General features: G+C 42.5%; 1 protein-coding gene across 1 annotated transcript in view; it reads right to left on the reverse strand.

Annotated features, from left to right (window-relative positions):
* NUDT3 (nudix hydrolase 3) overlaps positions 1–13,469 on the reverse strand; it is a 32,805-nt gene that overhangs the window by 3,082 nt on the left and 16,254 nt on the right. Inside the window, exon 2 of the mRNA XM_053457857.1 lies at positions 536–646. Within this exon, the coding sequence (XP_053313832.1) occupies positions 536–646 (111 nt within the window). The remainder of the gene's footprint in view (positions 1–535; positions 647–13,469) is intronic.

Genomic DNA, 13,469 nt, shown 5'->3' on the forward strand with positions numbered 1-13,469 from the left:
ACGCCGGGTTCAGTAATAGAAGCCCCAGCGGAAGTGGAGGGGAGACGCGGAGGATGTCTGTGTGTTTTGCACAGACCCTCACCGGGTGGCAGAGAGGATCCAGGTCTCCTGCAGCTTTGCAGGGGGATCTGGATTCTAGTGTTATAATCCGATCTCTATTTGAGGTCGGATTATAGAAGGAGGGGAGTTTTTCAGAGCATTTGCTCTGAAAAAACTAATTTTATAAATCAATAAAAATCTATTCAACTAATCGATTATGAAAATCGTTGACAACGATTTTCATAATCAATTATAGATTTTATCGATTCGTTGTTGCAGCCCTTCACTGCTGTTAGTAAAAAGTAAGTCAAGGAGATGGCAGGGACCTCACCCACTAAAAAATATTGCTCTGGATTACATTCCCATATGACAAAACCCCTCTGAGAGGTCAGGAAACAAAATGTTGTACAAAAAAAAAAACGGCAAATTTGTCCATTTCGCTTGGCGTGCACAAGTCTTATACATACTTCTTAATAGAGTAATGTGAAAATACTACCTCCTCGCAGACCTCACGGGCAGCAGCTTCACTGGGTTCTTCTTCTGGCTCTAGTCCACCCCCAGGTACAATCCAACGGTCTGGATACCGACTACTGCTTACCAAGAGCACCTGAAGAAGCACGACACAATTGATGTTGGTGTAAGATACACTACACTACACTACAATTAAACAGAAAATGTTTGTAAATTGAATTAAGGCTAAAATGACTGGTCTATGTGTGGTGACACTGCCCTACCCTACCAATCTCGACTCCACATGTCACACACCTGGATTGACCAAATTTTAATGGATGGCATTATTACACTTTAAAATATACTTGCTAAAATGGGATGAAACCATTGAAACTGACTTGCCTCCAGTTGTTAATCAGGATTTGGATTATTCATTCAGCTATGCTCAGATTCCATTTCCAAACACTCAGAACACTTATTGATGAAAAAATGAAAATATATTTCACTGAAGCACATTGGTTTTAAAGAAGACACATTGTTTACAACGTACAAGAACTTAAAACCTCAAAACTATCCTATTAGGCCAATTTGTGCAATGCCAGCTATTATCCCAACCTTATCAAAACATGTCAATTAGTGTGCATCACAGAATCAAGGTTAGATGACAATGTGGGGCCTATTTCATAAGCAGCTGTTCCACGCAATTACCGTATTGGCTCAATTATAGGCCGCACCCTAAAAGTTGGGTGCTTTTTTTAAAAAAAAAAAATAAAAATCTTGGTAAAAAAACCACTTAGTTGAACAGATATGCTGCCACTCTGCCCCCCCATGAGATATGCTGCCACTCGGTCCTCAAGATGTGCCTCCCCCGAGATATGCTGCCACTCTGCCCCCAAGATGTGCCCCCCCGAGATATGCTGCCACTCTGCCCCCAAGATGTGCCCCCCTAGACTTACCAGTGCAGACTCCCCGGGGTCCATCTACACAGGTGGGAAGTGCCGGCAAGGAAGATTGTTAACGTACATCGCGCAGACGTTCACCAGCTGCGGTGATGCAAGCATAAACAACCTCCGCTGCCGGCACGTCTGCACAATGTGCTTTAACAATCTCCCTTGCCGAGACTCTCCCTTGTAGGAATGGCAAGGGAGATTGTTAAAGCACATCGAGCAGACTGCCGACAGCGGTGGTTGTTTACGCGCATCGCCGCTGCCGGTGAACGTCTGCACGATGCGCTTAGACAACCTCCCGTGCCAGCACTTCCCCCGTGGAAAGTGCTGGCAGGGGAGGCTGTCTCAGCATCTTGGAGAGTAGCATGCAGGTCCCCTGCACCGCTGCGGGGGATCTGTATTCCAGGGCTTGACAAATTTGTTGTGAATCTAGGCACCAGGTAAAAAAGTTAGGAGCCAGGATTTTTTTAAACTAACAGTTGGTCAGGAGTGATCTGATCATCATCAGCCCACTTACTAAACTCACAGCATTTGACCTGGAAGCACCCTGGACATTTTTTTTAACCCTTTCAATGCTGATGTTCCATTGACAAGCTTGTGGGGACAAATGTTAACCCCTGCAATGCCACGAATGTGTCATACACAATTGTGGCATTGAAGGGGTTAACGCTGCACTGTCGCTCTCAGGGAGCGATCAGACAGCAGGGGGGTGTTGGGGCTGCTCTGCACACTCATCGGGAGACCAAAGAACCCTCTCCCCTGTCCCTGAAGCTGCCTCTGGCAGCTGGGACTCAAATTGCTGGTCTATAGACCAGCCATTGCAGGGGGGAGTCTCTGATGACTGCTGTAGGCTTCCATGCCTACAGGAATCAACGGGCTTGTGGGGGCTCGTTTTTGCTGTTGCTGGTCTGCCTGGGCTTCCAGGCAGACCACCAGCAGCAGAGCCCCGTACAAAACGGGAATTAACCCCTCAATGCCGTGGCATTGAAGTGGTTAACGCTGCACTGTCGCTCTCATGGAGCGATCAGGCAGCAGGGGGATGTTGTGTCAGGTCCCCACACTTGTGTGGGGACCCAATCAACACACAACCCCTTTCCCTGAAGCAGCTGAAAACGTGATTGCTGGTTTTGCAGCAACCGCGTTTTCAGCCTACAGGCTCACTCCATGGGAGTGATCTCAGGCTCGGGGGCGGGCTCGGAGTGGCTGTGCTGTCTGCCCAGACTCCTGGGCAGACAGCAGCAGCAGCGCCCCCGTGTGGTGTCAGCCTCTTACATCCACAATTTTTTCTGGATGTAAGAGGCTGACAAAACCTAGGCGCCAGGACAAAATTCTCTGTCGCCAGGGCGACCTGGCGCCTGGGATTTGTCGAGCCCTGCTGTATCCTAACCCTGCTGCCTGCCCGGCTCCCGGAACTGCATGTCCCGGGCGTCGGGCGATACAAATTGCTCATTCCTACGCTAGAACCCGAATATAGGCCGCACCCCCACTTTAAAGACTTAAAGTGGGGGGGGGAGCGCGGCCTATATTCGGGCAAATATGGTGTTCCATCGCCCGAGACAAGAGTGCAAAGGCGGCGGAGTAATGATCTGTGCCATACCATCCTTAAACCTCAGACCAATATCAGGCCACACAACCCAATAATTTCAATGCATAGCTGCCAGCGTCTCAATAGATAGAGGATTCTGAATGCTGTTGGTATACAGAGCCCCAGGAGATGGGACGAGATTTTGACTGGTTTAATCCTTGAATTCCCCAGATGGTTTATACTGGGACACGTCAACTTGGATTGACGACACCCTACCTGAACTTGGGCAGGAGATCTTTGACTTAATGCAAATTGTCACTACTTCCACCCACAGAAAAGATCATAAACTCGAGTTTTCCAGTCTGGACCAGAATTGTCACCAGTAACTGTAGATCCAGTAGAATGGTCTGACCGTCACTCCATATACTTTCCATTGTATCACAGATGGCCAGACCATAGCCTCAAAACCTGGTCGAACATTGCTTATTAAAAAGGGTGAAGTTATCAGACATAAAATCAAATGCGGATTTAAGTGAACTGATGGGCTCTTTATTCTGACTCTACAACAAAACAGTGATAGACACCCTAGAGAGCACACTACCAATGCACTCTGTTTTGATAGCACCAGAGATATAAAGAGAACAGGCTATACACACAAAAAAAAGTAGTGCAGGACACACCATGCAGAGCCGTACTAACCAAACATCTCAATTAATATCAATTGAAGATTGATGTCCCGCAATAGACAGGCTATGGTTTTCGAAAATAGAAAAGCTCTGCAAACAAGCATTCATGCATATCCCCAACTTTTCACAGGCTAAATGTGAAGAATTTATGATCTTCTACAATAACAAGATTTCCACTATCCCTGCTCCAACTCGTTTTATCTCCACATGCATTGAAACACTCGACCCACCCCTCACTAAAATCGTGCAGTGTTAAAATGTAAAACTTGAAATGTGTTAAAAAGTTAAAACTTGAAACGTCCCACATCCTCTATAAGAAATAGCGGTAAAACCCCTCCAACCTTCTAATGTTGTGGAAAGTCACTGAAAAAGAAGTGGTAACTCAACTGGATGCCCATCTATCAAGCTATAACATATTATCCTTTCCGGTAAAGTTCCAGATTCTGCCACAGAACATAAACAGCACTAGTCCAAATGGTCTCCTGATGACCAGAGACAAAGTCGATTACTCCAATCCTAATCCTCCTGGATCTCGCAGATGCATTTGACACATCTGTGGATTGTGCGCGTCTTCAACCAGTTCACACCTGTTAAATGAACTAGGCAACGCACTTTTTCGGATCAGGACTGGGGATGGAGAAACACCCCCCATGCTTCCATCAAGAGACACAGGATGAGAGAAGAAGAGGACAAAGAGGAAGTGGGCTCAAGACTTACAAAAAGGACGAAACAAATCTAAAAAATGGGTATTTTTCATTTAAGTGACAACATTCTCACTATAAATCATATTAAGGTTTTAAGGGACTTAAATTTGCCCCCACTACCAAATTACGTAATTTTGATTTTTTTTGTGGACCTAAATAAGTACCGTATTTGCTCGATTATAAGACGACCCTGATTATAAATCGACCCCCCAAAATCTGAATATTAATTTAGGAAAAAAAGAAAAAGCCTGAATATAAGACGACCCTATACGAAAAAAGTTTTACCAGTAAATGTTAATTCATGTAAACTATTACATTTTTTAATAAAAGCCATGATTGAGAAAAATATTTTTTTGTTTTTATTTCCTTGTATTTTCCAACCTGCCCCCCAGTTACGCACATCTGCCCCCAGGCTTGCCACTCCAATATGGCACTGTGGCCCATGATATGCCTTTTAACCCTCTATATGCCACTGTGCCCCATGATATGCCTTTTAACCCCCTATGTGCCACTCTGCCTCCAGAAATGCCTTATACCCCTATATGCCATTTAGGGGGTTAAAAGGCATATTATGGGGCAGAGTGGCATATAGGGAGGTATAAGGCATTTCATAGAGCACTCTGCCTCCAGAAATGCCCTATGCCCCCATTTAACACTCCCCCCACACACACTTACCGGGGCTTCCAATTTCCTGCTGTATACCGGGACAGCAGTCTTCCTTCTGTCTCCCCCCCATTTAACACCCCCCCCCCACACACACACTTACCGGTGCTTCCAATTTCCTGCTGTATACCGGGGCAGCAGTCTTCCTTCTGTCTCCTGCTGCAGCCGGAAGGAGGTGTGGCTAGCAGCGGAGGTTGTCTGCATCCATCGCGCAGACTTTCCCCGACTGTCAGAGATCAGAGTTACCGGCACCGGTGCGGGGAACTCTGATCTCTGACAGTCGGGGAAGGTCTACGCGATGGACGCAGACAACCCCCGCTGCTAGTCACACCTCCTTCCGGCTGCAGCGTAAGTTGTCTACGCGGATCGCGTGGACGTCAACCTGCTGCCCCGGTATACAGCAGGAAATTGGAAGCACCGGTAAGTGTGTATGGGGTGGGGGGGTTAGAGCAGGATCCAGGCCCCCTGCAGCGGTGCGGGGGATCTGGATCTTAGTCTCATAGTCAGACCCCGATTTTGCTCGGAAAAAAAACGCGTCTTATAATCGAGCAAATATGGTACATAAGAAATTTTGTTTTAAGAAACATTTTCTAAAATTCCCAATGGAGACTACACCTATTACATCCATATCTAATTTTAAACATACTAATTTAAAAAATCTAATTTTTATCCAAAAGCACAAAAATCTTCAGGTATGGAGGTATTTATAAACAAAGTAATGACTGATGTGGAGAGATTAGAAAGCATAAATATATATTTAAATTTAGAGAATAAAGAAAGAAAGGTCATACAAGATCTACAAGAAGATAAAACAATAATCAAACCAGCAGATAAAGGAAGATTATGTGGCAGAAGCTATGAAACAACTGAATGGTATAGATATATATCAGAAATTAACCTCAGATCCAACTAAGAAATATAAGATAGAACTACTAACAGTGTTAAATGAAGGCCTACTTTCTGGTATTTTAACTAAGAATGAATACATTTATTTATTAATAGATCATCCAATTATCCCTGTATTTTACTTGCTACCAAGAATACATAAAGATGAAAAAAAACCTCCAGGTAGACCTATTGTATCTGGAATGAATTCTATAACCTCAAGATTGTCCTTGTATATAAACATATTATTGCAACCAATAGTAACTAGACAGCAATCTTATCTAGAGGATACTGGAGATATACTATGTGTTTTAAATCATGTAAAATGGAAAACCACTTACATATTGGTCACATGCGATGTGAGTAGCCTATACACCATTATAGAACATCAAAAAGGGTGTGAAGCAGTTAACAATATTTTAAAGAGAAGGATCCGGGTCCCCTGCAGCGCTGCGGGGGATCTGGATGTTAGTGTTATTATCCGACCTCTAGAAAACCCTCATCTTATATTCGATAAAATCGATTTAACCAATTGATAATGGAAACTTGCCAACAAATTTCATCAATTGTATCGATTAGTTGTTGTAGCCCTAATTTACATATATATATATATATATATATTTGGTTAATTGTGTGAATATTCGTGAATTTAGAAGTTTGGAATTTGCTATACATTAGATCGGGATTTAATAATAAAGAAAATAAAGTTAAGTAGAGACATTTAACCCCTTAAGGACAATAGGACAATTTTTACTCGTAGTATATTGTGGGACAATGGCTCTTTTAACGTTTTTCAGTGTTATTGTTTAGCTGTGATTTTCTTCTTTCTCATTTCGTGCTCCCACACATATTATATATTGTTTTTTTCAGGACAAACAGGGCTTTCTTTAGATACCATTATTTTTATCATACCATCTAATTTACTATACAAAAAATGATAAAATATGGTGATTTTTTGTTAAAAAATTACTTTCTCTCACTTTTTAAACCAAAAAACTTTTACTCATCTGCAAAAACTAATGATAAAACCTGCTAAATAGATTCGACTATTTGTCCTGAGTTTAGAAATACCCAATGTTTTTATGTTTTTTTGCTTTTTTCTGCACGTTTTGGGGCAATAAGTACAGGTAGCGTTTGCTATTTCAAAACAATTTTTTCCCCAAAGTTAGTCATTCTGCCCCATGTGCCATTTCGGGTATCTTTGAAGCCGGCCAATGCAATTGACCCCATCAAACCATATATATTTAAAAACTAGACACCCCAAGGTATTTGAAATGCTGGTATTTTAACCCTTTCCATGAACTAATTCTACCACTAGCCTTTGTCAAACTTTACGGTAGTAATTTTTTTTTGTATTTTTTTCACACACGTTGTACTTCAGGTATAAATGTACCGCTCCTGGTATATGTCAGTGTCAAACACCCCCCCAATATGTGTTCAGTAACATCTCCTGAGCGCAGTGATACCCCACATGCAGGGGTTTGTTGGGTTATTTGGGAGGTAAAAGGCCACCTTTGTGAGGTGTGTATATTTTTGCCATTTATACATCTGGTCACTCTGTGCCCACGTCCCATACTGGGGACATCTTTGAAGCCGGCCAATTCAATTTACCCCATCAAATCATAATTTTTTAAAACTAGGCACACTATGGGCATTTATAATGCCAATATTTTAACTCTTTGCGTGTGGGATTTTTTTGGGAAGATACAGCGCTAATTGTATGTAGCGCTAATTGTGTATAAAAAAAACATACATATATACCTATTTGCACTTTTTTCGTTTCTTTTTTTACATGTAACTATATATATATATTTTTTTTTAAAATTTAATTTTTTTTTTTAATTTTTTTTTACAATACACTGAGGCTGTGTAGCCCCCTCTGAGGCTACACAACCTCAGTGTATAGTTAAAAAACGTCATTGCCTCAATGTAGAGGCAGGCTGGAATGGGGGGTGAGTGATTGACAGACCAGGTCACTGGTCTGTGGTTTAACCCACCGATCGCCGTGATTCACTGTGAATCACGGGGATCGGGAAGTTGTGAATCCCCCCCCCCCCGGAGCATTGCAGGCTTGCCTCAATGAAGAGGCAGCCTGGAATGCCCCTCACCCGATTTGCATCGGGTTCGGGGGGGGGGGTTTGACAGACCAGTGATTTCAGTCACTGGTCTGTCGTTTAACCCACCGATCGCCGTGATTCACTGTGAATCACGGCGATCGGGAGGTTGTGAAGCCCCCCCCTGAGCATTGCAGGCTTGCCTCAATGAAGAGGCAGCCTGGAATGCCCCTCACCCGATTTGCATCGGGTTCGGGGGGGGGGGGTTGACAGACCAGTGATTTCAGTCACTGGTCTGTCGTTTAACCCACCGATCGCCGTGATTCACGGTGAATCACAGCGATCGGGAGGTTGTGAAGCCCCCTCTGGGGCATTGCAGGCATGCCTCAATGTAGAAGCAGCCTGGAATGCCCCTTACCCGATTTGAATCGGGCTCGAGGGGCGTGTTTAACAGACCGGTGATTTGCATCGCCGGTCTGTTGTTTCAACCGCCGATCTCCGTGAATTGCGGAGATCGGAAGGTTGCAAAACCTTTTTTTTGTTTGCCTGGATAGCCTCACTTGTGAGGCTTCCAGGAAAACCGCGATGCCGCCGATCGCGGCGAAAACGCCGCGGTAAACGGCAAATAACGTTACCACGTACATGTACGGGCATTGTCGTTATCGCGTTGCACGGCAACCCCGTACATGTACGTGGATTGTCGTTAAGGGGTTAATGAACATACAAATGGATCACGTAACCAAATTATTAACTAAGTTCTACAGGATAGCGATATATATCGCTATCCTGTAGAACTTAGTTAATAACAATTTGGTAACGTGATCCTCTCAGGGTTTTTGGATATCCATACTAGAGCCCAAAGACAGATTTGGATTACTAATATTTTAATAACGAAAAGACAAAGATTACATAGTGCCACTTTGTCTTTTCGTTATTTTTTTTGGAGATGGCAGGGTCCTCACCCACTAAAAAATATTGCTCTGGATTACATTCCCATATGACAAAACCCCTCTGAAAGGTCAGGAAACAAAATGTTGGACCAAAAAAACGATTTTCATTATCGATTTTATCGATTAGTTGTTGCAGCCCTATATATCAGTGTTATTCACGTCACCTGTCAGCGGTCCTAATGTTATGGCTGATCGGTAGTTTTTTGGGGGTTTTTTTTTTACTACCTGCCATGTATATTTGTAAATATTTGGGGGCCCAGTGTTATAAATAAATACCACAAGTATCAAGTATTATATATTTGCAGCAGATTATATTTATATGTCTGTACACACAGTGAAGAAATTAACAGAATAACCTCTCTTAAGTAGGAGCCAACTGTAACAGAATACAGTATTTACTTACACATAAGCAAACTACTACTACTAAAAGAATGAGACAGCCACAAGATGCATTTTGAAATTCTTTTTGGACATGTTCCTATAGGGGAAAAAAATGAAGACGCCAATCTTCCCTTTATTATGTGAAACGGCTAGTGTCTCAGTGGTATCAATGTACGGCTTAATTTTCAATTCAGCCTCCAGGGCAGAATTCATTGCCGAATACCGGTGTGCTTTATGCATCTAAAACATGCAATGTTACTTGCCATAAGTGAGAAAGCAGCTACCAAGCAAGTAAACTTAGCCGGAAAATAAGGGATCAACTGACCTCACTGGTGAAATGACTCACAAAAGGTCCCTTTGAAGCAAAAAAATCCAAAACCTCAGGTTATTAAACAGTGGTCAAAATGATAAAAAATGTGACACAAGAACATTGTTTATGAAACTTCATATTTATTGGTGACTAACACAGAATCATACACAAGTACAAGTCATGCTGCTCAAAGAAAAAAGGTTGTATCATGGTTTTCCACTAGTTATAAAGTACATCAAACAGTGGAATGGTGCTTCAGCCATTAATGAATAGGTTCCACTCTTGGGTTTCTCAGTTATGGCTATTCCCTCAGATGATATAAGCTGTTAAGATGAACAGTCCTCCCCGCAAGCAAAACTGGGATGCAAAAATGTAGCAATTACCTAATATGTGAATGCATATTTTAAATACTGTATTTCAACAACAGATTAACTACAGTAGATCTACTCATATATCTTATACATTTTCAAAGCAAAGTACCATTAACATTTAATATTGGCAGCAAACCTGACCACCGCATGTAACTGGAAGCAAGCAACATCTATCACACACTTTACAGGGATCCATGTATAAAGTGGATATAGAGGCAATTAAGGTTAACAAATAATTGTTAACCTTATTTGCATGTGCCTACCCAGAATCCCTTGTGGTTGTGGCAGCACCATGAGATTTCGGAGGGAAAAACAAGCCGTCTGGTGTCTGTAGATGAGTGTTTAATAATACTTCTACTATACCATAAAACAACAAACACTCGATAACACCATACGTTGACACACACGCGCACTAACACCAAATACTAACACATGGACTCATGCTGACACCAAAAACTTACTCTTAACACCACACAGTAACACACGTTTACATCATGCTCACAAACATTGTAACAGTAACACACACTCCAATATCACAATCTTATACACATGCACACAATCCAACATACATTAACACACATAAAAACAGGGTTGGATGAGTTTTACCCTGCCCGCACAGAGCCCTGACCTCAACACCATCGAACACCTTTGAACATCAGTGCCCGACCTCACAAATGCTCTACTGGATAAATGGAAAAAATCCCACAGAAACACTCTCCAAATTTGACAGAAATATTCAAATTCAGTAACACATACACACACACACACTATATATATATATATATATATATATATATATATATATATATATATATATATATATATATATATATATATATATATATATATATATAAAATTTACTCGATTTGAATTTTTCTGTCAAATTTTGATGTTATTTACTTTTTTTTTTTTCGGTTTCGGTCAAGTGAATGCTGAATTTTCGGTTTCGGTCTATCCCTAACTGGCAGTGTTAGGAATCACTGCTGATTATCATGGAACAACTGGAGAAAAATAAGTGTGCATACATGGCATCAAGAAGTAGACTGGAGTCAAAATAACATTTCTGTTTCCAGGAAAACAGCCCATGTCTGATAGCTTTTGAAGAGCTATATCATGTTACCAAAGACCTTTGTTCCTCAAGATACAACTGCCAAGTTTCAAGACAGGTAATGCATGTCTAGACATGAATACTGAAAAATGTAGAAGTATCCAATATTGCTTTTTCTGGATTTAACACATGTGGTGCTGTATATTGTAAAATCATTAGAGCAGATCACTGCTTATGTTTTGTTTCTAAAGTCTAAATTGTTATTTAATGCAATATTTGTTATGTCCGGTTTACCACTATATAAATCAGGTAACAGTACCAAAGTTCCCCAATAAGAGTTGACAAGCCTGATAAAATGGCAACAAAATCACTTCACAAAGTCCCATAACTAAAAAGGTAAACTTCCCTGTGGGCATCCAGCTGATGTACCCTTACTCATCAATCTATACCTGCTCTACTCACCAATTTTGGTTACAGCTTTTGTTTTGCCAATAATACTTAATATCTGCTGCAGATGAAAAGTATGCGTCTGAACAGCAAACGAGACTGTCCTATTAAGATCATTGTTTCAACTAGGGCTGCAACAACGAATCGATAAAATCGATAACAATCGAATATGAAAATCGTCGGCAACGATTAGTTGAATAGATTTTTATCGATTTATAAAATGAGTTTTTTCAGAGCAAATGCTCTGAAAAACTCCCCTCCTTCTATAATCCGACCTCAAATAGAGATCGGATTATAACACTAGAATACAGATTCCCCGCAAAGCTGCAGGAGACCTGGATCCTCTCTGCCATCCGGTTAGGGTCTGTGCAAAACGGGTAGACATTCTCCGCTGCTCCCCTCCACTTCCGCTGAGGCTTCTATTACTGAACCCGGCGTCACATGACCTTCCGGTGCGGCTTCCATCATGGAAGCCCCAACGGAAGTGGAGAGGAGAAGCGGCTGTCTGCGCACATCGCACAGACCCCTACCGGCTGCCAGAGAGGATCCAGGTCCCCTACAGCGCTGCAGGGGATTTGGATTTTAGTGTGCGATGTGCGCAACCTCCGCAACTCCCCTTCACTGCCCCACCAGGGGTTAATATATCAACAGAAGAAAAACAGGACAAGTAAGCAGCACTGGGTAAGCTAAGCCTGGACTACCATCTTTATTTTTATGCTCATTTGGCCCGTGTTTCTTCTGTTGATATATTTACCCCTGGTGGGGCAGGTAAAAAATTTTCAGGATCTATTAATTAGGTGCATTCTTTAATTTGTGTTTTTTATTTTTTGATTACTGTAATATTTGATTTATTGTTTATATTGTACATATATTTATATTGTATTGTGTATTTATTTATTTTTTTCTATATTTATTAAAGCAGGGCTTGACAAATTTGTTGTGAATCTAGACGCCAGCTAAAAAAGTTAGGAGCCAGGATTGGTTGGTCAGTAGTGATCCGATCATCATCAGCCCACTTACTAAACTCACCCTGGACTTTCAGGTCAGTGCTGTTTTTTTTTGTTTTGTTTTTTTTAACTCTTTCAATGCTGATGTTAAATTGGAGCACAGCATTGACTGATATTTAGTCCCCACAAGCTTGTGTGGACAAATGTTAACCCCTGCAATGCCACGAATCTGTCATACACAATTGTGGCATTGAAGGGGTTAACGCTGCACTGTCGCTCTCATGGAGCGATCGGGCAGCAGGGGAGGGTTGGGGCTGTTCTCCACACTCATGTGGAGATCGAAGAACCCTCTCCCCTGTCCCTGAAGCTGCCTCTGGCAGCTGGGACGCAATTGCTGGTCTATAGACCAGCCATTGCAGGGGGAGTCTGTGATGACTGCTGTAGGCTTCCATGTCTACAGAAGTCATCAAAGGGCTTGTGGGGGCTCGTTTTTGCTGTTGCTGGTCTGCCTGGGCTTCCAGGCAGACCACCAGCAGCAGAGCCCCGTACAAAACAGGAATTAACCCCTAAAATGCCGCATTCGCAGCATTGAAGGGGTTAACGCTGCACTGTCGCTCTGATGGAGCGATCAGGCAGCTGGGGGGGGGGTCAGGTCCCCACACAACCCCCTTCCCTGAAGCTGCCTGTGGCAGCTGAAAACACGATTGCTGGTTTTCCCGCAACCGCGTTTTCAGCCTACAGGATCACTCCGTGGGAGTGATCTCAGGCTCGGGGGCGGGCTCTGAGTGGCTGTGCTGGTCTGCCCAGACTCCTTTTTTGTGGATGTAAGAGGCTGACAAACACCTAGGCGCCAGGACAAAATTCTTTGTCGCCATGACGACCTGGGATTTGTCAAGCCCTGTATTAAAGCATATATTTTTATACCTATTTTAGCGATGTCAGTTTTTCTTATATCAGGGGGAGCATAAGTCATATCAGGGGGCACAGTGGCATATAGGCATATCAGGGGGCACAGTGGCATCTCAGTGGCATTTAGGGGTAAAAGGCATATCAGGGGGCAT

This window comes from Spea bombifrons, chromosome 2, assembly GCF_027358695.1.
Source record: "Spea bombifrons isolate aSpeBom1 chromosome 2, aSpeBom1.2.pri, whole genome shotgun sequence".
Taxonomy (NCBI): Eukaryota; Metazoa; Chordata; class Amphibia; order Anura; family Pelobatidae; genus Spea; species Spea bombifrons.